The sequence below is a fragment of the Tachysurus fulvidraco genome, chromosome 8, assembly GCF_022655615.1.
Source record: "Tachysurus fulvidraco isolate hzauxx_2018 chromosome 8, HZAU_PFXX_2.0, whole genome shotgun sequence".
Lineage (NCBI taxonomy): Eukaryota > Metazoa > Chordata > Actinopteri > Siluriformes > Bagridae > Tachysurus > Tachysurus fulvidraco.
Genome location: NC_062525.1, coordinates 2,778,379 through 2,805,878, shown reverse-complemented (window position 1 = coordinate 2,805,878; position 27,500 = coordinate 2,778,379). Strand labels below are relative to the sequence as shown.

General features: G+C 44.0%; 1 protein-coding gene across 1 annotated transcript in view; it reads right to left on the bottom strand.

Annotated features, from left to right (window-relative positions):
- Nucleotides 1-27,500, bottom strand: part of mpp7a (MAGUK p55 scaffold protein 7a) — a 67,606-nt gene that overhangs the window by 22,305 nt on the left and 17,801 nt on the right. Inside the window, exons 5-9 of the mRNA XM_047817431.1 lie at nt 18,099-18,180; nt 16,359-16,444; nt 16,199-16,273; nt 15,904-16,100; nt 15,048-15,109 (exon numbers count right to left, since the gene is read on the bottom strand). Of these exons, the coding sequence (XP_047673387.1) occupies nt 15,048-15,109; nt 15,904-16,100; nt 16,199-16,273; nt 16,359-16,444; nt 18,099-18,180 (502 nt within the window). The remainder of the gene's footprint in view (nt 1-15,047; nt 15,110-15,903; nt 16,101-16,198; nt 16,274-16,358; nt 16,445-18,098; nt 18,181-27,500) is intronic.

Below are 27,500 nucleotides of genomic sequence, written 5' to 3'. Positions count from 1 at the left end.
ACATGGGAAAGGATCAGAAATCGCGACCTCCTGCAACTTTTAACTGTCGGTATGTTGACTTTTCTATACGTTTGTTTAATGTTTATGGGAGGAGTCTCCGGTGTCTGACGACTCTCCAGGACAGAGGGGGTTAGAGTTCAGTTTCTTGGTCACATGACATCATTTGCAAAAAGGAAAAGAGAGACTGGAAAGAGCCTGAGAAAGAAATGAGAAAGGAAGTTGACTGTGATGTTGAGTAACGCTGGCAACTAACTATGGAGTGACGGTGGAGTTTTACACTAAAATAAAGTACACGTGCGACTGCACTTACCGACCAGGACGACGAGTCTGTAACTGGCTCCTGGAGCCCTGCAGTAGGGAGTCACTTCCTCGTACGTGGGGACGTCAGCGGTGTCGTACCGCTCACTCTTTTTACACTCGTACATGGACTTGTTTGTCTTCTTTCCTCTTTTGCTGAGCCGGAAGCTCCGCCGCAAAGCAGCTAAAAGAGAGAAGAAAAAAAAAAAAAAAAAAAAGAGGTTAGAGGTCAAGACTGCAGACCATGCATCTGACATCACTTCCCTTTCCTGTCCTGCCCGTACCGTGGCCATTGCGGTGGAGTCTCTGCTCGTCTATGCAGAATCTGACACCGAAATTAGCGTCTGGTTTTTCACATTCGCATATTTGTGTCTTTCTGAAGCAGACGGAGTGAAACGGATGGAAGAAACTTTGGGACTCTGGCGCCGCAGGAGGGAGCGCGGCTCAAATCCGCCAATCGGGAGCCTTCCAGCTGATGGCTTTTCATGTGCTGAAGGTCATCAGCGACGGCAGCACAAAAACTTCCTGTCTGATTATCCGGGAGAGGCGTTCGGCACCATTTTATTTTCTTTTTTAACGAGAACAGACTGCCCTGAAAAACAGAAACCTAGCCCTCGTTCGAGACGCCCCATTTCTTATCCGTGACAGATGCTAGTTAGCGCAAGTTCCGCACCGAACCGAAGACAGCTAATATTCCTCTGCTGCATCCATCACTGCACTTTCGCTCCAGCGTGCGATTTTCTTCCTTTTGTTTTCTTAAGTGATTGATAGATGCGCGGATATGATGCAAGATACCAGAGATTAAGTGAGCACAAAAATTATGGACTGAGGCAAAGGGGGTGAGAGAGAAGCATCAGATTTATTCGCTATAATCGTTTCCACAGTCGCCGGCTACGGGGCTGCACAGATGTGTCGCTGCAGAGATCCCTCTGCTCCTTACAGCTTGTTCACTTAATAGGGTCACTTAATGATATGGTGGGAAACAAATGAAACACGCCATAAGTCAAACCGTCCCGGTAGTACAAGTGTGTGTGTGCATGAATAAATGTGGCCTTCGAATAAAATTACACTGGACAGACTTTCGTTTCACTCAAGTTAACCTGTAAGATGCAGTGCATGTGCCAGTTGAACCAGTAATTTAATCAAACCTAAGCTGTTTTGGAAAAAGGATCTGCATTAATGAGCCAAAAGCGGTGCTGCAGCATCTCAGGGGTGATGCACGGCCCTCCGGTTTGACCGAATTCCCTCCCTGAAGATTTCTGATTACCTCACGTGCAAGGACAGTGTGTTCGAGTACATAATAATGCCGTTTGGGATGTATGACGCACCGCAAGGTTTGGCGTGAGGAATCTTTGTTTCTCCAGTTCAGGGCAGGTGCGTTGGTGCTCTGCCGCAGCCAGTCAGTACAAATTCCCACTCTTCACTTGAAGGGACTTCATAAATCCAACCTTTCAAAATCATTTAAAGCCTTCTAGACGTCTTGGTCCAGAAGAGCCAGAAACGCTGCCCTCCGTTTCAACACGGAGAAATAAATCAAGGCTTGGATAGAAAGTTCCCGCCAAACCTCCCATTCCTTAAATTAGATGGAAATGCATTCATTTCCAGAATGAGATGGGGGGAAAAAATCTTTCTGTATTCTGGATATGGTTATGGAACATTAATTCCAATTTCTCTCTCTCGCTTTCTTTTTCTCTCTTTTTCTCAAAAGAATGCATCTTGGTAAGACAAATCATCACAAAGGATGACATGAAGCGCCCTGGCAAAGCAAGTTCATCCGAAATAGCTTCAACTTCTAGTAACAGGTATAAATATGGAAAACAGACATCGACAGAGCAATGTTTTCCAGTTCCTGGTGCTGAACATGGTGAATAATGGCTGGAATATGTAGCCTTGTCCACACCAGGCTCCCAGACCCGCTCCGCCTAATGGCTGGTTAATTGGCGCAATGGAACTTACAATTACTGACTAGCAGCTCACAAATCAAAACGGCCCTACCAACGAGAGAAGGAAAAAAGCAGCTTAATAAAGCCTCTAAATTCAGTGTAAATATAGTGTACACACTTGGAGCCACCGCTCCTCCCAAATTTCCGAAAGGAACTGCTGCGGCCTGTGTACGAGTTGGAACTCAAAAAGGAGGCTCTCAGACACTATAAATATTAAGTCCAGAGACCCAGAGGAAAGAAATTATGCCAAGAGTTATAAAAAAATATATCACAGTATTTGCATTTACCGTTACCATATACCATCTTTTTTAAACGAAGACGTGTTAAGTCGTGGTCTAATGGTTAGAGAGTCTTATTCCTAACCCTAAGGTTGTGGGTTCGAGTCTCGGGCCGGCAATACACGACTGAGGTGCCCTTGAGCAAGGCACCGAACCCCCCTGACCGCTCCCCGGGTGCCGCAGCATAAATGGCTGCCCACTGCTCCGGGTGTGTGTGTGTGTTCACGGTGTGTGTGTACTTAGGATGGGTTAAATGCATAGAACGAATTGTGAGTACAGGTCACCGTACTTAGCCGTATGTCACGTCACTTTCACTTAATCAAGGGCGTCAGGTCAAATCAGCAGGACAGCATTGCTAATCCTAATAAGTCAGAAAAGAAATGCACTTATACTCCTGAAGAAACCAAATTGCTTTTTTTTTTGGGACTGTGTACTCTAAGTAAAGCCATACCTGTCTGATTATAATCAGAAAACAGACACACTGGATTTCATTCTTGTCATATGGAAACAGAACCCGTCCCTCACTACAGGCTAATTTCTTTTCTTGCTCGTCCCATGTTGTATCAATTTGTGTAAGCAACACAGGAACATGGATTTGCAAGTTTTCCTCTTGTTTAGGCCTTACAAGATTTTCCAGGTGAAGGAAAAAAAAAAACAAAAAAAACCTGGACACATTCAAGTGACTGTGCATTGTTTGAATTTTAGGGAAACTCTTGCAAGGGTGGTTTATCCTTGTAGGGGCATCAGTTTATCCTTTCCATGTCCCAACAAGGTTAAAAGAGGAAGCCTTGGTAAATAAAGCATGGAATACTCATGTGGTGAACTTGTGAAGGTTTATGAACCGGTGTCCTGTGGCAGCAGACCTCGTGTTAGAGAAAATACGTCGACATCAGAATCCAGAATTCAACTGCAGTTGTCCCGAGAGAGACAGAAGTACGGTGTACGGATACTCCAAACGTTCGAGCATGTGTCACTCAGGATCTCGCACCCCCTCATTTACAGGCATCTGCGGAAGACGTTACAGATAGCGGACAGGCCCCTGGAGGAGCGTCAAGGAGACCCCCAGCATCAAACGGTTTCCGGAAGATCTCCCCATTTAGTGCACGTACAGAAACCTCTGATCCCGAGTGTGCATGTTAACTGGATTCAGGATTATTGTATCCATTTCCCTCTGGGACAACAACCTTTTACGTGTACCCCAACCCCAGCGACCTTTTCCCATATTCTGCATTTATGAGCGACCCCATTTCCTGCAGCAGGACGAGGAAAAATAGATCACATTCACAGATGCAGATTTTTTTAAAAAAAAAAAGGAAAACGACAAGTATTTAGCAGAGCTATTTGAAATATGTATTGGACAGTACCTCTGAATCAAGCTGTACTGTGTAGGAATTGGTGTCTGGGGAGTGACACCGTAGAAGCCGTTTTCCATTGAAGTGCATATGTGGAAAGTGCTTTTCTACCCAAGCGATACAAGCTCAGTTACTTCTGCTCCCGTTGGCTACGAAGAAAGAGACAGCGTGTGCCATGGAGCGGTATTTGTTTTTCCTCTCTGTCCTATCCCAGAGCTCGTCAGACAAAGGAATGTCAAGGCAGGAATGTTAGCTAATGCATCAGGGAAACACACACAGACAGAGTTGTTGGGCTGCCAGCTGGGATCATTAGTACGTTTATGCTTCGAGCTGCGCCAAGTGGGATCATAGAAGAGGACGAAGGCCAGAACTGCTACTCCGATTTTCCTCATCACCCACCTGCTCGATCCATCATATAAGGCCATGTGTGATCACACCTACATACTCTGTCTCTCTTCACAGTAACCCAGAGCACTATCTGACCTCCACTGACCACTGCTGCTAAATAGCTTCAGACATGTGATCAGACCAAATCTACTCAATCTGGTCACCTGATATATTGATTACCATCGATTCTACACACACCCAAGCAGACTGAATGCAACAGAACTACGTCATTTAAACAAGGAGGCTAATGATGCAAGCCTTGGGCAGTTCGATCTCCATCAAACTCTATAAAGTGATTTCTAAATAAGAACTCAAAAGCATGTCCTGGTTCAAATGTTTACACTGTTTTGCTTTTAACACGAGTAAAAATAAATGGCAGGTTCAAGTCGTGTCAGAACGTATTTACTTGTTTAACACACACCACTTGTTAACACCACCACCAGATTTTCTTTAAACTGAGTTTGATCCGTGCCAGTAGGGTGAGTGTCAGTTGGGTGTGTGTTAATTGGGGTTGTGGACGTTCACCTCCATCTCGCTCCAACCTAGGGTTAGGGTTAGGGTTTGACACATCTGAAAGACACAACTTTCCACCTCATGAAGCTGAACAACATAAGACTTAAATGTCCAGAAAAATGAAATAACTGGAGGACACTCTACCGGTCATTGCCTTCCAGTTGACGAGTGTGGTAAACTGTTAATGTCTTTGTATAGAAGAAACTTAAATATACTGTACATCAGGGGCGGTTCTAGGGTTTCATCTTTAGGGGGTTTTAGCCCTCAGTGAGAATTTAAAACAAGAAGAGTTTTATATTATATATTATATGACTACATAGTAAGCCAAAAGTTATGGTATTATTTAAAATAGCAAAAGTGGACACCAAAATTTTATGCATGATGTAATGATGTCAGTCTCCACTCAGATCAGTTCATGTATGTGTGCGTTCTCTACAAACAGTGTGTCCGATGAATGACGTCATTAATAAACTAATATTCACAAGAAAAAGACCAAATCGATAAATGTTATTATTATTTAGTATCGAACGGATTGTTTGCATTGATATTTTGTTTATGCTACAACTCTGGTAATAAGAATAGTAACTGCTTTTGTTTGCCGTCTTTGCAGCTTTCCGCCGATTAACGTTATAGATAAACGCCTCCAGCTCTAACTGACCCTGTGCTTCTCTGTTCAAATAAAGCCGATAGCTGATGAAGTAATTTTGAAAGACTACGACGTCCGCGCGTAAAAGCAAAGTAAAAAAAAAAAAAAAAACGCTCTTGGATCAAACAGATAAATAATTTTCTTTCCCATCGACGACACGTCCTGCATTTTACCGTAATTTTTAGTTTTAGGGTGGCTGAGATTACAGACAGGGGCGCTGAAGCCACAATAAAAAAGGCCTAAAACCGCCCCGGCTGTATAAAGAGGAAAAAGGCCTGGCAACTTCTAGCTGTGTCTGAGACTCAGTGGCTCAGTGCTTCAGGCATCAGACGACTGCTCACAAGCTTATAAGCTCAAACCCCAGTACCATCAAACTATCACTTGCTGGAGAAGTGCTAAGCTTAGTGGTTAATTTGTTGGATCACTGATCAGAAGATTGTGAGTTTGAATCCCAGGTCCACCAAGGTGCCAGTGCTGGGCCCGTGAGCAAGGACCTTAACCATGAATTGCTCAGCTGTATCAAATGCAAGTCCCTCTGGATAAAGACGTCTGCCAAATGCCATCGATGTGAAAATTCGTAAATTCTGGGCCCTCAACTGTTCAGTTGCCTGAAAGTCTCTTTGGATAAGGGATAACTTCCACACGCCATAAATATAAGTGAGAAACTGCCCGTGACACGAGAGACCCGTCACTAAATAACATGAAAGTAGATCTAAATGTAAAGGAAAGATAAAGATCACCACAGAACCTCGTGTCACTTCTGCTCACTCGGTGCTTTTTACTCGTTTACTTTAAAAAGGTTTTGTGTAGTTAAGGCTGCTTTGTTCTCTAAATAACGACTTGGATGACAAAGCAAAGAAAGCTGGAAAAAAAAAAAAAAAAAACAACGATCGCTATCTAGTACGCAAATAAAGTAGAGAAATAAAACACTCGATGCTAACAGCACACCCTATTTTTCCGCAATTAAATTATTTAATACTTAGGAAAGAGCAATTCCTTAGAGAAAGTCTTCGGTCTGCTTATGTAAGAGATCTGGTGCATCTACAGTAAAAAGACCCATAACTTATTTTCCCTCATGAGACTCGCGAGTCTCGGTTCCTCTCTACCTGTTTAAGAGGACTCTTGTGTGCAGAGGAGATAAGTTCTCAAATTAAGCATTTTTATGTCTCGTCAAAAAAAGAAAAAGAAAAAAAAGAAAAAACAGCAGGCTCAATTTTTCCATAACTCCATCCTTAATTGGAGTCTGGGGGCTGATGGCTTTTCCAGCCTTTACTTCTCCTCCCTGACTGTTTTCATCTGCTTTTGTTTTCCGCCTCACTTTGTCAGAGCCTGCTTCTGAGTCTGTGTCACAGCCGGATGTTTAGAGACGAGGTGCTGTGGAACGACTTGAGCTGTACAGTAAGAGGTGCTTCTGAGAGGCGTCTTGCTCCGATGGTGTGGTGTAGTGTTTCCTCTTAGCTTCCTGGGGCACATTCATGTTGATGGATCACATGGGACACTAATCCTGATCTGATATAACCAGACAAGGAGTAAAAGAAGGAATAGCGTAGGACGTCAAGAGTCGGCTATAGACGGGGGGTGGGGGGTTGACATCTTGTTCTCTCTGGATCACCAATAAGGAAGATCTGATTTCAACTAGACCTAGATGCGGAATCGAAATCCCTTTAAGCGTTGTCTGTTAAAATAGTTCCCATTTTAAAGCGACAGAAAGGCTTCGGAAGAGCAAGAAGACCAAACCTACCTTCATAAACCAACTCGTGTTTGAAAGTGGCTTCAGCTGCAGGTCAAATTTGCACACTATTTACACTGTCATGTAACTTATACCACATAGCAAGGGGTTGAGCCACTAGGTGTATAACCTTGAGATGTTTTACAAAAACAGGAAGTACCGTACAGTAAGGGATACTTAATACTGACTTAGAACTGTTCATAAACCTAGTTATAACGTCCTAAGACCCGAGCTTTGGTTTGGCTTGAATTTTAGATGCAATGTAGGTGGTAGGGGTCATAAATTTTGAGTAAAGTAAAACTTTTTTACTAAAAGGAAAACCATCACTACCGTTTTTTTTTCTAACGGTTAAGGCTCTGGTTGTTATTTGGAAGGTCAGGGCTTCAATCCCCGGCACCGTCAAGCAACAACTGTTGAGTTCCTAAGCAAGGCCCTTAACTTTTTCTGCCTCAGGTGTGCCATATCATAGATCGTGGCCTAATGGTTAGAGAGTCTGACTCGTAACCCTAAGGCTGTGGGTTCGAGTCTCGGGCCAGCTACGACTGAGGTGCCCTTGAGCAAAGCACCGAACCCCCTGACTGCTCCCCGGGCAACGCAGCATAAATGGCTGCCCACTGCTCCGGGTGTGTGTTCATGGTGTGTGTGTGTATGTGTGTACTGCTGTGTGTGTGTGTGTGTGCGCACTTTGGATGGGTCAAATGCAGAGAACAAATTCTGAGTATGGGTCACCATACTTAGCCATATGTCACGTCAACTGAGCAATTGACGATTAAGGGCCTTGCTCAGGGGCCCAACATAGGCAGCTTGGTAGACCTGGGATTCAAATTCACAACCTTCTAATCAGAAGTCCAACACCTTAACCACTAGGCTACCATATCCGAACATAATCGTGGTGGATCCTCAACTCTGACCCCAACACCCTAATCTAGAACCTGTGAACAAAAGAACGTCACTGTGCTTATAATGTATAAGTGACAAATAAAAGCTGCTTCCTAGAATTTGGAAACCTGTAGAATTGCATCATGTTCTTTGATCACTTGATCTGCAAATGTAGAAATATGGTCTCCACATGTTGCCTCAATCTTCTGTTTAGGAACTGGTTGAAATGTCAGCTTCCATCCGCCATGTACACACCCCTCCCACCCCACTCTATATACACATACAGGTGCAAGCTGTGATGAGAGACCTGAGCAAAAGTTCAGAGAGATGAGAGCACAGGGGAAAAGGAGCGGTGTCCCTAGCACCCAAACACCCCCCGTTCATCCCACCAGCTGAAACCTGAGCAGCGCATAGAAAACATCTGCTCGGTTCACGACAGCATGGCTATGAGCACACCAGGCTTAAATGACATTAGCAGGGAGCTGGCAGGCCTGCTGAAGAGGAGTTTTGTTTAAAGGGGTGCGTGTTTTTCCCCCCACAAAACCTCTCCTGTTACCCGAAGTGTGTTGAGCGTGGCAGAACGAAACAAAGACCTTGCTCTCGGGCTAGCCGAAGCTGAGGTCAGGACGCTGGTAATGAAAAGGCAGAAAGGAGGAAAAGGGAGGGGATGGAAGCGGTGAAGAGGTTTGACCCCTACAGGATGACCGCAGCTGATTGAGCTTGGCAGATTGAACAGTACGGTGGTATTTATAAACTCTGGGCACACTACATATGACGATTTCTGGTATGACCTCACAGACAACACAAGCCTATACAAACACACCGAGCTCTAAGGTAGAGAAGGAGCAGAACAGCGACTGGGCCAATCAGGGTATGAAGAGGAAAAAAAAAAAACCTGGGCAGCATCGATGAGGTACACGGTCAATTCTAGATCAGAGAAATGAAGAAAGCTCTGTTTGGATGGTGTTCGCTTCTCTGCGTCACATAATTACAAATTAAAGGCGGGGTCTTCGATTTTTGAGAAATCCTTCAGAAAACTGAGTCGGGCCGAATAATAAACAAAAATCAAACAAAAAATGTAGCCAATGAGCAGAAAGGGGTGGGGCTTGTCAATATGGGCAGAGAGAGTGTTCAGTGCGCATGTGTGACATTAGCAGAAAGTGATTTTAACATGGACATGGAGGATAAAAAAAAAGAAAGAAAGAGAAGAAAGACTTACGATAAGGACAAGAAGTAGGACGTGTTAATATAGGATCAGCTTTCCAGCGCTGGAGAGAACTGAAGGAGCAGGAAGTTGGCCACATATTCACAGGTTGGAGTTTCCCGAGTCAATAACTCCTGAGCTAAACGCTGTTACTACACAAATAACACCTCTTTTCTATCGTAGTAATGTAGAGAGGCAGCTACAACCGCGTTTTGTGTAGTAACAGCGTTTAGCTCAGGAGTTATCGACTCGGGGAAACTCCGACCTGTGAATATGTGGCCGACTTTACTTAAGACACCGAGGCGCTTTTTTCCTTCTCGATAGGTGAGTAACGTTGGTTTTGCTTTGTTACACAGAACTAATATATGCCTTTGTCCTTTACATGATTATGCTTGTGTGGCATTTTTGCTTGTTTGTTTATCTACAATCGTATTGTTCTTCCCTTCAGCTATGATAAAGACACGTTTCTGTCCGTTAGTCGCCCGGGTTACGTATGTATGTGTGGGCGGAGCTATCGATACAGGGGTGGGACCCGTTTGGGTTAGGGGCGTGTTTGTTTTGGTGATTTCAAATGTCAACATTGGCTTTCAAACATCGTAGACCCCACCTTTAAGTACTTCATAAGAAGTGCAACTTTCACTAGGTTTACTTAAAGTGGAACTTTTGTAATAATAGGAAAATCATGCACCTTAAAGTGAATAAAATATATTAACATCCCTGCTGTTTTATTGTATTTTTTTTTTAAAGTACACCAATTTGGAAAGTAGCTAATTGTTACTTTATGGCTTTTGGTAAAGACTTTCCATAAGCGATACACGATTGAAAAACGATCAGTCTTTGCTATTGTAAGCAAATGTTCCTGTAGGAACACGTAGGAGACCCGAGAAGATGTTCAGCATGAAGTAGCGTGCAATGATGTGGTGTGATTCATCGTTTGCTGTGTCGATCAAACCGCATGCAAAAGCGGTAAAAGTGAAAAGTGCTGGGGAAAAAAAAAAAAAAAAAAAAAAAAAAAAAAAAAAAAAAAAAGAGGCAATTTGGTGGAAATTTTCTTAGAGGTAAATGTAAAAAAAAACAGATCTGGATTAAAAAAAAAAAAAGTAGAAAGGACACACACGGTTGTGCTTTGGACGCTTCGGAGCTCAAGGGCGCATGACGTGACGGTCGTGTGTATGTGTGAGCAGTAAGTGTTGTGATGAAAAGGCTCTGTGAGTGACACTGTAATGACGGAAAGCAGAAGGAAGAGATCGGGCTCTGAAAATGACCACAACAAGAGCCGGTCGGACCGCCACCACATCGGCGTGGAACTCACCCAATTCCTTTAACAGTCATGCGTCTAACTTATACAAAGGGCTATTTAGGCTCAGCACACTGGCAGCACACAGGAAAACCATAAACTACACTCGTTTATGACTAGAATATGAGGAATGAGTGCAAAATTGCCTGTTTGGCTTTCAGTCATTCTGTTCTTCAGAGTATCTACAGAACAGCCTTCTCTCATTACAGCGATACACGCGTTTCTGTCCGGCGCACGGCTTCGGATCTGAAACAGATCTTTACCGTCACGGTCGGAACATTTATCAGCTCCGATGAAAATGTTTGGATTTAGACAGAAGCTACGAGAGGAGAGCAAAAGAGCGGTGCAGAACAATCTCGGTGCTGTAAGGGTTTCCTCAGTCCGGCTAAGTGTTGTGACGTTACATGATGCGCTACAATAATAAAACAAAATAAAAGAATAAATATGAAGGTGAGGGAAAGGAGTGTTTAGGGGTTGTTCCTCTGGGTGCTTCATTATTCTGAACCGTCATCAAGTTATTATCGTTTTATTACAGAATGACAATGACAGAATTGTTATATGTTGAGGAATAAATCACTTTCCTCTCTGTTCTCACACACAAGTCGATAGACGTGAAGAGGAGAAAGCTCAGATCTTTAAATAACCGTGTGAAGATGCTGGAGATCGGTCAGTCTTTGCAGAGGGCAGCGACAGCATCTGTGTCCGTGATGCCCACAGGATTACTCAGATGTCACAGATTGTCACTGTCACCGAGAACAGTTTAGGGAATCAATTACCGCCGTGCGTCACTGTCACCTCTGTGTAGCTGGTTTATTGTTTTTTTTTAACTTAGTACTCTTCTTGAAGGTTGTGCACGTGTGTATGTGTGTGTGGGTATATGTATGTATGTATGTATGTATGTGTGTGTGTGTGTGTGTGTGTGTGTGTGTGTGTGTATGTATGTATGTGTGTATGTGTGTGTATGTGTGTGGGTGTATGTATGTGTGTATGCGTGTGTGTGTGTGTGTGTGTATGTAAGTATGTGTGTATGTGTATGTGTGTGTGCGTGTGTGTGCATGTGCGTGTAAGTGTGTGCGTGTGTGCGTGTGCGTGTATGTGTGTGCATGTACGTGTGTGCGTGTGTGTATGTATGTACAGTATTTGTGTGTGTGCGTGTATGTGTGTGCGCGCGTGCGCGTGTGTGCGTGTTTGTGTGCGTGTATGTGTGTGCGCGCGTGCGCGTGTTTGTGCGCGTGTGTATGTGTGTGTGCGCGTGCTCGTGTTTGTGTGCGTGTATGTGTGTGCGTGTATGTGTGTGCGTGTATGTGTGTGGGCGCGCGTGCTCGTGTGCGTGTGTGTATGTGTGTGTGCGCGCGCTCGTGCGCGTGTTTGTGTGCGTGTATGTGTGTGCGTGTATGTGTGTGCGTGTATGTGTGTGTGCGCGCGTGCGCGTGTTTGTGTGCGTGTGTGTGTGTATACAGTATGTACAGATTTATACAGTATGAATGTGATTTCCTGGATTCTTTCCCCTATTCTGTCTCTCATAGTTAACGTGTACCTATGATGAAAATTACAGGCTGCTACTACTTTTTTGTGGTGTGTGTGTGTGTGTTTGTGTGTATATATATAATGTGTGTGTGTGTGTGTGTGTATATATATATATATATATATAATGTGTGTGTGTCTTCCTGTATTTTCCTGCCTGTTTCTGTCTCCGGTCACTTTTTCTTTCACCTACAGCTCATTAGACTACGTGAGCCCAACAGCGACCTTCAGCTCAGCTCTCCACTACGACTGCTGATGACTTTAGCTGAATAATCCAATTAAACCACAACGCATGACGTGAGTAAATTCCGTGGCAGAATATCGAAGGTGATTTTTACAGCAATAAATACGACAAAACTGCTTTAGAACATACAACTGCAGAGATGGAGCCAAACAGGCAAGACCATAAAACTCCCATGGACACATGACAGACATGACACAATGAGCCTAATATTCAGTTTATAGGCTGTAATAAAGAGCCAGAGTGAAGCAGCGGGCATTTACGTCCAACACCTTGCTCTGGTGTATGACTCACAATGCGATGATACACACGATCGCTGGATAACGGCACACTTTTACAGCACAGACCACTCGCCGAGCGACAGCCATGACGGCAAACTAAACCCCGAGGTGAGGTGTAAAAGACAATCGCTTTTATACCGTTTCAGGACTCAACAGCTACATCATTTATACACGTCCTTGTCCAGTCAAGTTCTCACACATGCTGCGATAGAAAAATTAGACACTAACAAGGAAAGAATTTAGGGTGCAGATGGGAATAAAGCTCTGATACCTGGGGAATCCATCAGGGGGGAGCCGAAATGTCGGCCATATTAGACTGGGCGCCATGTTGGAAGTAGATACGGTTGTGTTTTTCTTTTGCAATAGCACTTTTCTGTTGTGTGTGTAAGAGAAAGAGACAGTTTTTGCTCAAGTGTGTGTACATCTGTGTGTGTGTGTGTGTGTGTGTGTGTGTGTGTGTGTGGTCAGGGTCAGGATGGTTCAGTCACACAACTGCTGTGTTTATATTCTGGGGCAAACCGAACCAAATCATGATGTCGTGGGCTGATTAAATACGGCAGGTGGAGATTTTAGAACAGGGCGTGGTTTAGGACACGCCCACATGACACGTGGGAATCTATTTTGTACACGATGAGCTACATTTATGACTGAGGAGAAACACGAATGTGCCGGAGAGTAGAGGTTGCCATGGTAACCCGGACACCTTTAATCTGCTAAGTTAGTTGGCAAGGAGGAGATTCCGACTGATTTTTAGTTGAGTGTGTGTGTGTGTGTGTGTGTGTGTGTGTGTGTGTGTGTGTGTGTGTGTGTGTGTGTGTGTGTGTGTGTGTTGAATCGTTTCAATGACAGTGGAACATTTGGAGCCACTTTAAATGCTTCCTCACAGTCATGTGTTCCCAATTTCACAAAATAAGCTCAAATCAAAACTCTTCATGTAACCCACATCTTTCCTTTCACACACACACACACACACACACAGTTAAAACAACTGTCACATAGAATCAGAGGACCAAATACATGGCGATAACGGCAACTGCTTCCCATCCTACGTTTACACCGGCGTGTCAGAGACGGAGTGTAACTCAAAGCCCCAGTAAGTGCTTTAACTACCGCCGGGTTTCACACGTGAGCCTGTGGACGTCCTGTACAGAGGGATGACAGTTTCAAGTGAAAACAGCTTCGCTGGCGCTCAGACGCAGAGATAAAGAGGAAGAGAAGGAAAATGAGAAAAAGTGAGAGAGAAAACCCAAACAGGGTCTGATTAGAGAGAGAGAGAGAGAGACAGAGAGAGAGAGAGAGAGAGAGATGAGAGTATGATCAGTAACCATCAGAGCAGTTAGTCATGAAGAAACGCAGAGAAAGTGACACTAGTAGTAGAGAGCTGGCATTAAACAACTTTAAACCACAGCACTGCTGAAATCTCCACCCTTGAAGCTCCACCCTCAGTGCAAAGACAAATCGGCAGAAAACTGTACAGACATTACAGAAATAATTAAATAAATATATATAAACAAACGTTTCCAAAAAAACCCCCAAAACCCTCCATCATTTCCTGTTGTCAGTCAAAAGCCAGTTAAGTCGTCCTTCGTTTTTAAAAAAAGTGGGCGTGGCTTATTCGATCGACATCCCGTCTCTAACCTCTGGCTGCTCGGACCGGCGTCCTGCCTCGTCGTGAGCCGGATCGATCATAAAAATAAAACGATTTTACGCGAGCGGTTTGGAAGCAAACCCACGACAACGTGAAGACGACGACGTCCTTAATCGCACCTCGGGGTGGTCCTGGAAAACTCATCAATCCTAACGCCTCGATGGCAGCCATGTCATCTGTTTCTCAGGGAAGTTGTCTGGAGCATGAGATGGAAGAATCGAGAGAGAGAGAGGGAGAGAGAGAGAGAAAAAAAATGAAGGTGGAGGTATCGAATGAGTGCCAAGTTCATGGCAGATCCGGGAGTGTGTGTCTGGATGCATGAAAGAAGCATGTAGAGAGAGAGAGAGAGAGAGAGAGGAGAGTGTAAGTGTTGTGTGTGTGTGTGTGTGTGTGTGTGTGTGTGTGTGTATGGGAAAGAGACAGTGAACAGTAAGTGCTGCCATGTGCTTGTCAGGAGAAACACACAACACAAGAGTGATACACTAACAGTTGTGTGTGTGTGTGTGTGTGTGTGTGTGTGTGTGTGTGTGTGTGTGTGTGTGTGTGTGTGTGAGTTCACTAAAACGTCTACACTTCTCCACCAGCTAGCCTTCACCATCTCACACCCCGAGCCTAACGATCAGGATTAACGTGTGACTCCAGAAACTCCAGCAAAACGAATAAAGTTACATGAAAAAGCATTAATGAGACATTTACCACCATCACTTCTTAGTTGATTGTGTGTGTGTGTGTGTGTGTGCACACGCATGTGAGTGTGAGTGTGAGTGTGTGTGTGTGTGTGTGTGTGTGTGAGTGTGTGAGTGAGTGAGTGAGTGATTGTACACTTACATGGTTTCCGAGAGATCTTCTGAGGTTGGGTGTTGGATGAAGGCTGACAAAGAGCAAGCCTCCTAACAGAGAGAGAGAGAGAGACAGAGAGAGAGAGAGAGAGAGAGAGAGAGAGAGAGAGAGAGAGAGAGAGAGAGAGAGAGAAGAAAAAAAGTGTACTGTGTAGCAGCCAGAGAAAAAGATTTTTATTTGAATTTTAAAATAAATGAATAAAAGCAGGTTTGGGACAGAGTGTAACATATAGCTGCTATAATGTAAGAGAACTGTTGATGTTTTGTGAGATTAAATTGTGTCGTGTCATTCATTCACATCCAACAACCAAGACACACACACACACACACACACACACACACACACACACACACACACACACACACACACACACACACACAGACACACACAGACACACACAGACACACACAGACACACACACACACACACACACACACTAAAATCCATCTCCATTTTGCTGTCTTTCTCAAACAACATGACTGCTCAGTAGTGTTTTGGCTTTCACATGGGACACACGGACACACCCACACCCCCCCATAGATCCACTTTGTACACAGCTGATCACTGATGTATGATTTTCCATGCACAAAGTATCCAAGGTGGATCAAAGCACCGCTATCATTTTGTGTCATTCCTCATCCCGAGCCAGACAGCCACAGAAATCCAAAGTATTCTGGCAAAGAGGCTGAGACCTCGCATACGTAACAGAACGAGAGCACAGGAAAGAAAGAAATAAACATGTCACTAAAAAGAAAATGGTGAAGAAAGAAAGAACGTTGGGGAACGAGAGAGTTAAAGACGAGGGGGTGGGTACGGGGTGTGTGATGGATGGATATACAGTCACCTCTCCTGGAAGTGTTTGGAGGGAATGAGTCCGGCACGAGGGTTGGCTCCGCCCTCAATTTTGGCCTGCCACCATGTAGGATCCTCCTGAGACATGACCCGAAGAACGTCACCTTTCCTGAAGGCCATACCTGCCTCTTTACAGGGAATCGCATTGTCATTGTCTGGGTCATAATCAAACAACGCCTTTATATACATCTAGAGAGAGAGAGAGAAAGAGAATAAGATGATCATGTGCACTTAGAAAATGTGACATTGTGTATTTTGTTGTGTTTCTTATTGTGTTGCTAAGTTACCTTGGGCTCACTAGCTGGACCCTCAGCCTCTGGACCTGGTACCACTTTAAACGTAATGGCACCCTCGGACTGGATCTGCAGATCAAACCAAAAAGTATCATCTCACCATCAATTAAAAACACACAGCAATCCTGCACACACACTTCTCTGTCTCACTCACCATAATCTTAATGATGTCCTCTGGTTTCTTGTCCTCCACCGAGATGCCGTTGACCTCCTTCAACTCGTCCCCAATGTGGATCAACCCTGCAGAAGAGATGCCAACGTAGGTTTTTAATCGATAAACGCTACACAAACATGTCAGAATTAGCATCCACTGCTCTAATATTCTTATTTTGGCAACATAGATCAAGATCAAAAGGATTTGGTCTTTTCTACTTTCTACTCCTTTATCTCGAATATTCCAACTATCCTAAGACTTTGAGTCTCTTCTAGTGAGGAAACTGCACTCCAGTGTTAATTTGCTGATGTAAATGTAAGAAATGATCATTCATAAAAACCAAAACATCTCTTTAAAAAGTGAAGGAGGCTGCACAAAGGCAATAGAAAAAAAGGCAAGAGAGAAAGAGACTGGACAAAAGAGACTTGGTGAAGGCAAGAGATCAAAGGCGACTGGTTGGTAAAGCCTGAGCAGAGGATTCTGGGTGGAAGGGACCCGGAAGAGTTGACCTGGCAGAGGTAACCAGGCAAAGGATTATAGGTTAAGGGACTTGGCAGAGGAGACCTGGCAGAGGTAACCAGGCAAAGGGTTATAGGTTAAGGGACCTGGCAGAGGTAACCAGGCAAAGGATTATGGGTCAAGGGACCTGGCAGAGGAGACCTGGCAGAGGTAACCAGGCAAAGGATTATGGGTCAAGGGACCTGGCAGAGGTAACCGGGCAAAGGATTATGGGTCAAGGGACCTTGCACAGTTGACCTGGCAGAGGTAACCAGGCAAAGAATTATGGATCAATGGACCTGGCACAGTTGACCTGGCAGAGGTAACCGGGCAAAGGATTATGGGTCAAGGGACCTGGCAGAGGAGACCTGGCAGAGGTAACCAGGCAAAGGATTATGGGTTAAGGGACCTGGCAGAGGAGACCTGGCAGAGGTAACCAGGCAAAGGATTATGGGTTAAGGAACCTGGCAGAGGAGACCTGGCAGAGGAGACCGGGCAAAGCATTATGGATGGATGGGACCCGGCAGAGGAGACCTGACAGAGTTAACCTGGCAAAGGTTTATGGGTGGAAGGGACCTGGCAGAGGAGACCTGGCAAAGGTTTATGGGTGGATGGGACCTGGCAGAGGAGACCTGGCAAAGTTAACTGGCCAAAGGATGCTTGGTAGAGTTGGAGACCTGTTGGGAACAGAAGACCAGGGAAAGGAGATTGGGAAAAACAGAGTGGGCAGAAGGAAGTAAGCAGAAGAGACTAGGCAAAGGAAACTGGACAAATGCTAAGCAGACTGGATTAATGCAACTGAGCGAAAGAGACTGGGTGAGGGATAGTGGGCAAAAGATCCTGAAGACTGTGCAGGGTCAAAACGGGCAGAGGTGACTGAACCCATGAGACTAGACCTGGGAGAAGGTGACAAAGAAGGGAACTGAGTGAAACACCACTTACACAGGAGGGAGTAGAAAAAGACTGGTAGAGGGCAACAGGACTGTGTGACTGGATGAAGCATGAGTTGGGCAAAAGTTAAGAGGAAGACAGAGGCTGGGTGAGAGAGGAGGCCAGTTGAAGGAGGCCAGGGGAAGGAGACGGTCACACAGCTCCGTTAAAAAAAATACAAACACACAAAGAAAAAAACCCAACAAACTGCGGTAAATGTAGAACCAATCAGTGAATTGCCACTGTATCTCTGGTGTACCATGTATACTTATGTACTGTTCGATGGAGTCAGTATAAGAAGACAAAACTCACCACTTCTGTCTGCTGCTCCTCCCTTCATGATACGAGCGATGGTGACTGCTCCGGTTTTTTCGTCTTTTTTAATGGTGGCTCCCTGTTCAAACACAATTCATTGAATAAAACACATTAAACACATCCCCTTTAAATGACACCATGACATTTTAATTATATATATATATTTGATTTGTACACACTAATAAGATCAGGTTACGGAAATCAGGTTACGGAAATCAGAGTTGGCAGACTGGCAGACTGCATTCGGTCCAATTACAGTATAGTACAGACTTCATCTAATATTGTAAATTGATTTATTCATTCATTCTCTACCACTTATCCGAACTTCTCGGGTCACGGGGAGCCTGTGCCTATCTCAGGCGTCATCGGGCATCGAGGCAGGATACACCCTGGACGGAGTGCCAACCCATCGCAGGGCACACTCACACAATCTCATTCACTCACACACTACAGACAATTTTCCAGAGATGCCAATCAACCTACCATGCATGTCTTTGGACCGTGGGAGGAAACCGGAGGAAACCCCCGAGGCACGGGGAGAACATACAAACTCCACACACAAGGCAGAGGTGGGAATCGAACCCCCAACACTGGAGGTGTGAGGCAAACGTGCTAACCACTAAGCAACTGTGCCCCTAAGTTTGTTATAATCTGACTGTTCAGGCAGAACAACAGTAGATAACAGGAACTCTCAGATATCCCAAAACGCTAAATGTAACTAAAAACGGATAAAGAATGAAACACCGTTTTGACACCGTGGTGATTGTTTTACTCTAATAACGCGTCCTAAAACTTTTCACTCCTTACGTAAACCCCGGACAAGCACAGCTCAAACTCTTCTAGATGCAGATGATCATCATCTTTCTTCCTGTCCTTCAACATCACCAAATCTGTTTTCTCTTAAAGAATCCATGACGCGAGATGAGGTTGCTATGGTTCCAAACAGCTCTGTGGGTGAGCGTGAATCGGTGAGTCAGTCATATAGAGGATGAGCGCAATTCAATAGCGGGTTTCTGATTAAAACAATATTGTCTGAATTGTATCCACACACACCGAGGGTTTCTGCACTGTATCACTAGCCGGCTGACATCACTGTTTTGGTGTGCTGCCTCTAATGATTTAGTAATGTCATTTTGATGAGGATAAGTGCATTTCCTCAAGGTCCTTCGCTAGGAGTTAAACGCTGCCTCTCTGATCGAAAGCGCAGCCTGCTTGATGTCTACAAACCGTTTGTCCTAATCAAATAAATGGGCCAATTAAGTGACCCTGGGGTCCTTGGTGGAAAGAGGATGATTGGTCAGTAGCCTCGAGAAGCGACAGGACTGTCAGCCGGCGTCAATGAGGTCATCATTAGAGAAAGATGAAGAAAAGCAGACCGAGTAAAGCAAGTAGAGAGGGGGGAAAAAAGGAAGGGAAAAAACAAACAGAGGTTTGCTGACTGCAGAGGTGATTCTTTAGGATGATGGAACTGGAAAATAAATATCTAAAGCAGATTAAATGCGCTAAATGTAACTATAAATATAACATTCCCAGAATAAGAAATGGTTTGAATTTTTCTTCATTTTAATATGCAGAAAACAACAAAAAATAAAAGATTGACATTACAGATGAACTGAAGACAAAACAAGACTTAATGTTACTAACAGAGATGGCATGAGATCACTCGTTTACCCGTGTGCAACAACTTTAAGCTGATTTAAACATACAAAAAGTAATGAAAGTATAAAGTATAACAAAATAAACTAAAGCCTAAACTCAATCTTCTCCATCTGTTTACTACAAGAGAGGATCGAGTCTGAATTATTTTTGTTTGCTGGTAAGTGGGAGCTGGTTTACTAGCGTTAACTAGCGGTAAAGTTAGTCAGTGTGATTTCAGTCTAACACACAACCACAGCAAAGTGTCACACAAAATCGACCGGAGATAAAACCCAGAAATAGTCACGTCAGCCCCGGACTGATTTTATGAGCAAGTAAAAAAAGAAACGTGTAGAGCTTTAAGGAAAAGCTTGAAACGATATCTTACGAATCCTTTCGTTACTATTAAAACGTAATGGATCACTTGAAAATGTAATAATCAATCATTCTGAACAAAGGTTGTGTTTCGTTTGTCCGTGAGATGCAAATCTGAGCCACGTTTTTTTTTTTTTATCCGAATCACCGAAAATTGCTGACAGATTACTAGCATGTTTGTTTGATTATAGGTTGGAAATCGGGGTCTAAAAAAATTATGACGTTAAGGAGGAATTATGTTTTTTTTGAATGGTGGGTTTGGAGGGTGGGGGGTTGTATTTTCGATCGACTCTACCCACCGAAATTACAGATGTTAAAGTCATTAATAGGATATTATTTCTCTAAGTGAGTGGTAACTCGAATTAAACAGGCTTAAGAGAAACCTCAAAGTTAAAAGTAAAATAAAACCTGCGACGTTACCGAAACACGGACTGTTTATATAAGACAAAGCATTCAAATGTGAACTGTGGAACAGGTTTGGGCTCAGGAATAGACGGATCTAATGGCTGTAATAAATAAACAAGATGGCAAAACTCTACCAAAAGCATCTATGAAGTGGGGAAAAGAAATCTCCGGCGCAAGACGAGGTTCTGATCTCGAGTTCTACTAAACAGATGGCTGCATAAAAGTTTGAGAACAGCATCTGCTCTGTAAAATCCAGCTCTATTGCCTACCAGGGATTATATTTGATAATTAGCTGCGGTATTAAAACTCAGAAAGCAGACATATACAGCTGCTACATTTAGTACCGAATGCTTCCGAATCGTCTCTGTGATTAACAGCCGAGTCCCACATGGGGGCGCGAGTAGAACTCACAAGTCACCTCACCGCACCTTTAATCTGTTAACAAGTTTACGAGCGTGTTGAATGTGCTCAGGGCCGAGCAGAGGCGTCTATTCCCTGACCGCCACGCTGCCTCAGACATGATGGATGGCCTCCAATCACAAGCGCTGATGAGCGTGCTATGCTACACTACGCTAGGCTAACGAACCAAAGCAGTCACGCGGGGTGGTATTTAACGATTACATGCACATAGATTGGGAGGGAAGTGATGCTTTGCCTTGAGTTGGCACAAACGTCAAGCATTTATTTTGGGATCTCTACAAATGGGACATGGATCGCAGTGGAACTTAATGGAAAGAGAGTAACAGAGAGATAGAGAGAGAGAAAAGGGGAAAAAAAGAGAAAGCACTGAAACAGAATGGGTGCTGGAGAGAGAAGGAGAAAATCAGGCGGAATCAAAGGCCGTGGCGGCCCAAATTACTCATCAGTAAGGTGATCCTCAGCGGCCAGTTGCAGCGGTGATCAGGGCCATGTGCGCACACGCCAGCGCATAAATGCTTATGTCTGTTATTGCAGCGGCTGCCAAAAATACAACCCTCGATCTGTACAGAGCGTAGAGAGACGGCGAGTGTGATTCGCATTACTAGCCCAAACCGATGGCCTTGCACAAGCCAAACCCAAAACGGACATGAATCCATTATATTTCCTGCCTTGGTGTTACACATGGGTGTAGGTAAGAGAGATAAAATAAAAGGTGATCATCACTATTTATCTTGTTTCTACTACAATTATAACCAGGAGCTCACAGAGGGATTTGATGCATGACGTGGAATTTAGGGTATGTGATTGAGTGTAAGTGGGTATAGTGGGTATACTCACTACAAGAACTAGACAATAGGTGACAAGTGACTCAACACAAACTTATGAACAGGGAACAGAAATCATGAATCTTGACGTAGCCTTGAGGTCAAATGACTTGAGCATGGATCGGAGTTTAAATAAGATTCAATGTGGACTTGAGGGTAAGTGGCTTCAGACAGCAAGAGTAACTTGAGCGTCCACGTGGACTTAACATTAACCCGAGACTCCATCTGAACGACCTGAAGTTAAATTATATAACATTTGACATGGACTTGAGGATAAGCCACTCCAGAAATAGTGACTTGAGACATGACACCAGACTTGATGTGGCTCAGAGACCTCTGACTCAACATGGACTGGATGGTAAAGTAACCAGACTCGACATGAACTTGAGAATAAATCACTTGAGACTTGATGTGGCGAAGTTAAGAGACACGTGACTTGACTTGGGTTGGGTTTGAGGATAAGTGACTTGAGAATGAATCATTTGAGACTTAACATGGACTTGAAGATAAGTAACCTGAAGTTGAATTGACAAGTGACTTTCCATTGAATTGAGAATGAGTGACTTGAGATTAAGGGACTTGAGACCAGACATTTAATGTGACTTGAAGAGGATCTGTGGATTAGTCAAGACTTGACATTTTGAGTTTAAGTAACAAGATTCAACATGGATTAAAAGGGAGATTTGTGGTTAAGTGCATTGGAATTGAACATGGCTCTGAGACTAACTGATGGATTGTACAGTTTTTTGGGGATAGACAGAAGAAAGCTTCACACTTCCGTAGGGTCACACAGAATCACATAAAGGACAACAAAAGAAGAGCGGAGTTACGATGATTAAAAAAAAATCGTCCACACTTCTTTTGTAGCGTTCTGTTACTTTAGATAAATCAGTGCTCATAAGAATAGGGCGCCTAAGCCTTTATTATCGCCGCATATACATTACAGCACAGTGGAATTTTTTTCTTCACATACCCCAACTGAGGAGGTTGGGGTCAGAGTGCAGGGGCAGCTATGATACAGCGCCCCTGGAGCAGGGAGGGTTGAGGGCCTTGCTCAAGGGCCCAGCAGTGGCAGCTTAGGCTGTGCTGGGCCTTGAACCCCGATCCTCTGATCAACAAACCAGAGCCTTCACCAGTTGAGCCACACCCCCCCCACCCCCCTCAAAAAAAATAATACACAACACACCGTCTTGCTTTAACCCTTTGGTCCATTTGATTAATCAATAACAGGCATTAAGGTTAAATAAAAGAAAACTGCTTGTCATAAGTGCTGAAGCTGAGAATGAGCCCTAAACAGATGAGAATGAATGGGAATGAGAGGAAGAAGGAAGCAGAGGTCTGGGATAAAAAAGCTCCATTTCATCTCTCATGTCTCCTGTAATACAGCCTATAAGGCCAGACACCCTCATTATGCACTCGCTGTGAAAACATACTTAACAGTGTTTCCTCTGCGCCACAGACAGGTCCGTGAGTGTGTCTGTCCGCCTGCCCTCTGCATGAACTGAAACATATGTTGTGGAACTGCGTACGGTGCGAGTGCCTGATCCTTTATACTGTCAGCTTATACCAAGTAGCTTAAGTGTGTGTGCATGAATAAATTATCGACGGTTTCACCAAAAAGGCCCATCTGTAGTATAGCTGCCTTTAAGTGTTTGTTAAGTCTGTTTTCGTTGCAATTACCCGACCAAGAAAACAGCACTTTCACATGTCATCTCCTATTCCTGTAACAACATCAGGAACCGCCTTCCCAGGACAACCACACACTTCACTACACAAAGAGCTCAGTGTGCAGGCCTGCAGGTGTGTGTGTGTGCAAGTGTGCGTGTCCTGGTACCACCTAAATTGCCTGTAATGTTATACAGAAGAACACGGAAACTCAGGAATCTGGGAGTTTGTGGAATTCCAGGTCAGGAAGAGGAAGGAAGGAATAATCAGGAAATAATAGAAAGATCTGAGCCTTTAATTTACGTGATCGACGACATGTAAAAAGTCCGACCAAGCGGTCATGAAAACCGTGGATTGACTTGGATTTATGTCTGGAGTTTACTGCATATATGAGGCTTTACGTACAACCTTAAAGACTTTACACTAGGATGTGAAGACATGACAAACCTATGCATTTTTTTTAATAACTGCAAAAGCAATAAGTGGCTTTAACACTAAAGGGAATACAGCAAGTGAAACGAAACCGGATCTGCTCGTAGTCTAGAGTAAAACTAAATACCACCGGGAATGCTTACAGACGTACAGCAAAAAAACAAACAATGAAACCTTAAAACTTTATATTCAAATGTCAGAAAATTCAGAACTGTCAGAAGTTCACTCATTCATTCGTCTTCTACCGCTTATCCGAACTTCTCGGGTCACGGGGAGCCTGTGCCTATCTCGGGCGTCATCGGGCATCGAGGCAGGATACACCCTGGATGGAGTGCCAACCCATCGCAGGGCACACACACACTCTCATTCACTCACACACTCACACACTACGGACAATTTTCCAGAGATGCCAATCAACCTACCATGCATGTCTTTGGACCGGGGGAGGAAACCGGAGTACCCGGAGGAAACCACCGAGGCACGGGGAGAACATGCAAACTCCACACACACAAGGTGGAGGCGGGAATCGAACCTCCAACCCTGGAGGTGTGAGGCAAACATGCTAACCACTAATCCACCGTGCCCCACCTTCAGAAGGGTATATAAAATAAAGCGTGGTATAAATATATATATTCAAATTCAATTCAGAAGAACAATCCATCCACTGAACGATCTATAGGCTATGAAGAGAAGACCAGCTTTAACAGCGAGGTCTGATTTCACACTAATTTGAAACCCACATGACACAAAACCCAGAGCACAACCGCGACCTTTCTATTCCCTCGTCCAACGATTATGAACCTATTACATAGCATTCAATCCATTAGCCAACACATCATGTACTAAAGTGTGGAGTTACACACGCAGTCTGTAGAAATAATCGAGAACAGCCTTTAACAAAGCTTAGTGTCATCAACAACCGGTCTCGAAGGGAAATTAGAACAATGTGAAGCATTACATTTCAGAACGTCTGAAGTTTACTCCGGGTTTCGGGATAACGTTTAAGCTTGAAAGCCTTTTATTTTCCCCCAAAAGTCATAATTCTTGTTCTGGCTGTCGTCCGTCTGTTGAAACCTGGTCCGCCGACGCCGCATGGATTTCACCTGAATCGGGAACGCCGTCCGCGAGGAATACGATGCTCTGTGAAATCAGGCCTAATTGGTTGATGAGGAGTTAACAAAGCGTTATTGGGAAACTTAAGAAAAGGAGACCTGAAGGCAAGGATCTGTGCAGAACATGACACCGGGAAGGAAAATAAAAAGTAAGGAACCACGACGGTACCTTTAAAAACGGCGAAACTTTAAAATACAGAGCAGGTCATCAACTTCATCGCTTACTTTAATGGAGTTCTCTAGTAGGTGACGCTTATTTAACATTAAACGAAGGAGTCTCCGGTGCAAGTTTCCGAAATCTGTAACAGGAAAAGACGATTCACAGATAGTCCCCGCGTACGAGTGGTTACTATGGAAACGACAACCCGCAAATGTGTGATAATACCCGAGTGGCTATTCTAGAAAATTTCGACCAATCAGAAACCAGCCCTGTTTTGGTGTAATACTTTATTAGATTAATTTGTTTTTAATTCCTTTCTGATTGTCTATAAATAGGCTATAAATGGCTAATTGCAGTAAGCGTCGTTCCGTACGGAAACCCTAAACCTGTAGTCATTAAACAAATTATTTATACAGATTTGATTCGTTATTTAGGGATCACGTTTACTTTAAAAATACCAAGGCTTTACATAGCAGAAACAAGGAAATATTTCTGAACGATTTACCGCAGACAACCAGACAGAATTCCAAATTTAACCATGATGTCTAATCACTGCTCTCGCATACCTTTTTGTATTGGCAGCTGGGAAGGGTTTTTAAAATAAGTGCACGATTTCTGGGAGACGAGGCTTCGCTCACGACGCAAACTGCAGCTACTCCCATAACTAATGGTCCGTCCGTGCGGTCATTACACAGCAGACTGGCGGACAATGAGCGTGTGGGACTCAGAGGAGAGACGATTCGCCGGCAGGAGACATACGGTTACGGCTCGGAAGTCGGGTGGGGATCATCACCGTGCGTAAAAATTAAAAACCGTTACAGGAAAATGATCGGTTTATAATCAACATTCTGAAAAAAATATATATACTTTTAGAGCTGCAACCATTTCCCTATAACAGGTGGAGTTATTTTTTTTTTTATACCACAACAATTAAATGTCTTTTAATTGAATTTGTTCTCTGTTCTTACGTTAACAAGACAAACGTGAGCGAAAAAAAAACTTTCTGTATCATGAAGACTTCAGAAAGTAGTGAGACTGAAAACTCTTTACACATTAAGTAAAATCTCCTGACAGAAAAAAAAACCCACGGCATCTTTTACCAGACTTTATTTTATTCCAGTTATATGAAGTATCAAGTTCACGTGAAAATGCTGTTACTATAGAAACGATGAGGCTAACATTAGATTATTATTATTATAACAGCGATTATTAGATAAGCAATATTAACAATAACGTTAACCTCACTGTTTCTATAGTTACAAATCAACTTTGACCAATCAGAATCCAACAGTTTTTAATACAATTTTTGTAAAATATTTAAAAATTTTATTTTTAAAATAAAATTTTGGACACACTTTGGTTCTTCAAATAAAAACAATAACTGGCTTTTTAAGTTAACTGTAATAAAAAGAGGGGGAGCGAGCGAGAGAGAGAGAGAGAGAGAGAGAGAGAGAGAGAGAGAGAGAGAGAGAGAGAGAGAGAGAGAGAGGAGTGCTGTGTCTGGCTCTTAATCTGTAACGTGTTTCTCTTTAATAACTTAATAAACAGATATAAAGTACTACAGTGTACAGGTGTGTGCAGGAGTGTGGAGGAGTGTGCAGGAGTGTGCATGTGTGTCCAGGTGTGTCCAGGTGTGTCCAGGAGTGTGCAGGAGTGTGCAGGAGTGTGCAGGAGAGTACAGGAGTGTAAAGGCATGTACAGGAGTGTAAAGGTATGTAAAGGAGTGTGCAGGTGTGTCCAGGGGTGTGTCCAGGGGTGTGTCCAGGGTGTGTCCAGGGGTGTGAAGGAGTGTACAGGGGTGTCCAGGTGTGTCCAGGAGAGTACAGGTGTGTCCAGGGGTGTCCAGGAGAGTACAGGTGTGTCCAGGAGTGTAAAGGTATGTAAAGGAGTGTGCAGGAGTGTGCAGGTGTGTCCAGGAGTGTCCAGGTGTGTGCAGGAGTGTACAGGATTGTACAGGAGAGTACAGGAGTGTCCAGGTGTGTGCAGGAGTGTACAGGATTGTACAGGAGAGTACAGGAGTGTCCAGGTGTGTACAGGAGTGTCCAGGTGTGTACAGGAGAGTAGAGGAGTGTACAGGAGTGTCCAGGTGTGTACAGGAGTGTCCAGGTGTGTACAGGATTGTACAGGAGAGTAGAGGAGTGTACAGGAGTGTCCAGGTGTGTACAGGTGTGTACAGGAGTGTCCAGGAGTGTCCAGGAGAGTAGAGGAGTGTACAGGAGAGTAGAGGAGTGTACAGGTGTGTACAGGAGTGTGCAGGATTGTACAGGAGTGTACAGATGTGTACAGGAGAGTAGAGGAGTGTACAGGAGTGTTCAGGAGTGTACAGGAGTGTTCAGGAGTGTTCAGGAGTGTTCAGGAGTGTTCAGGAGTG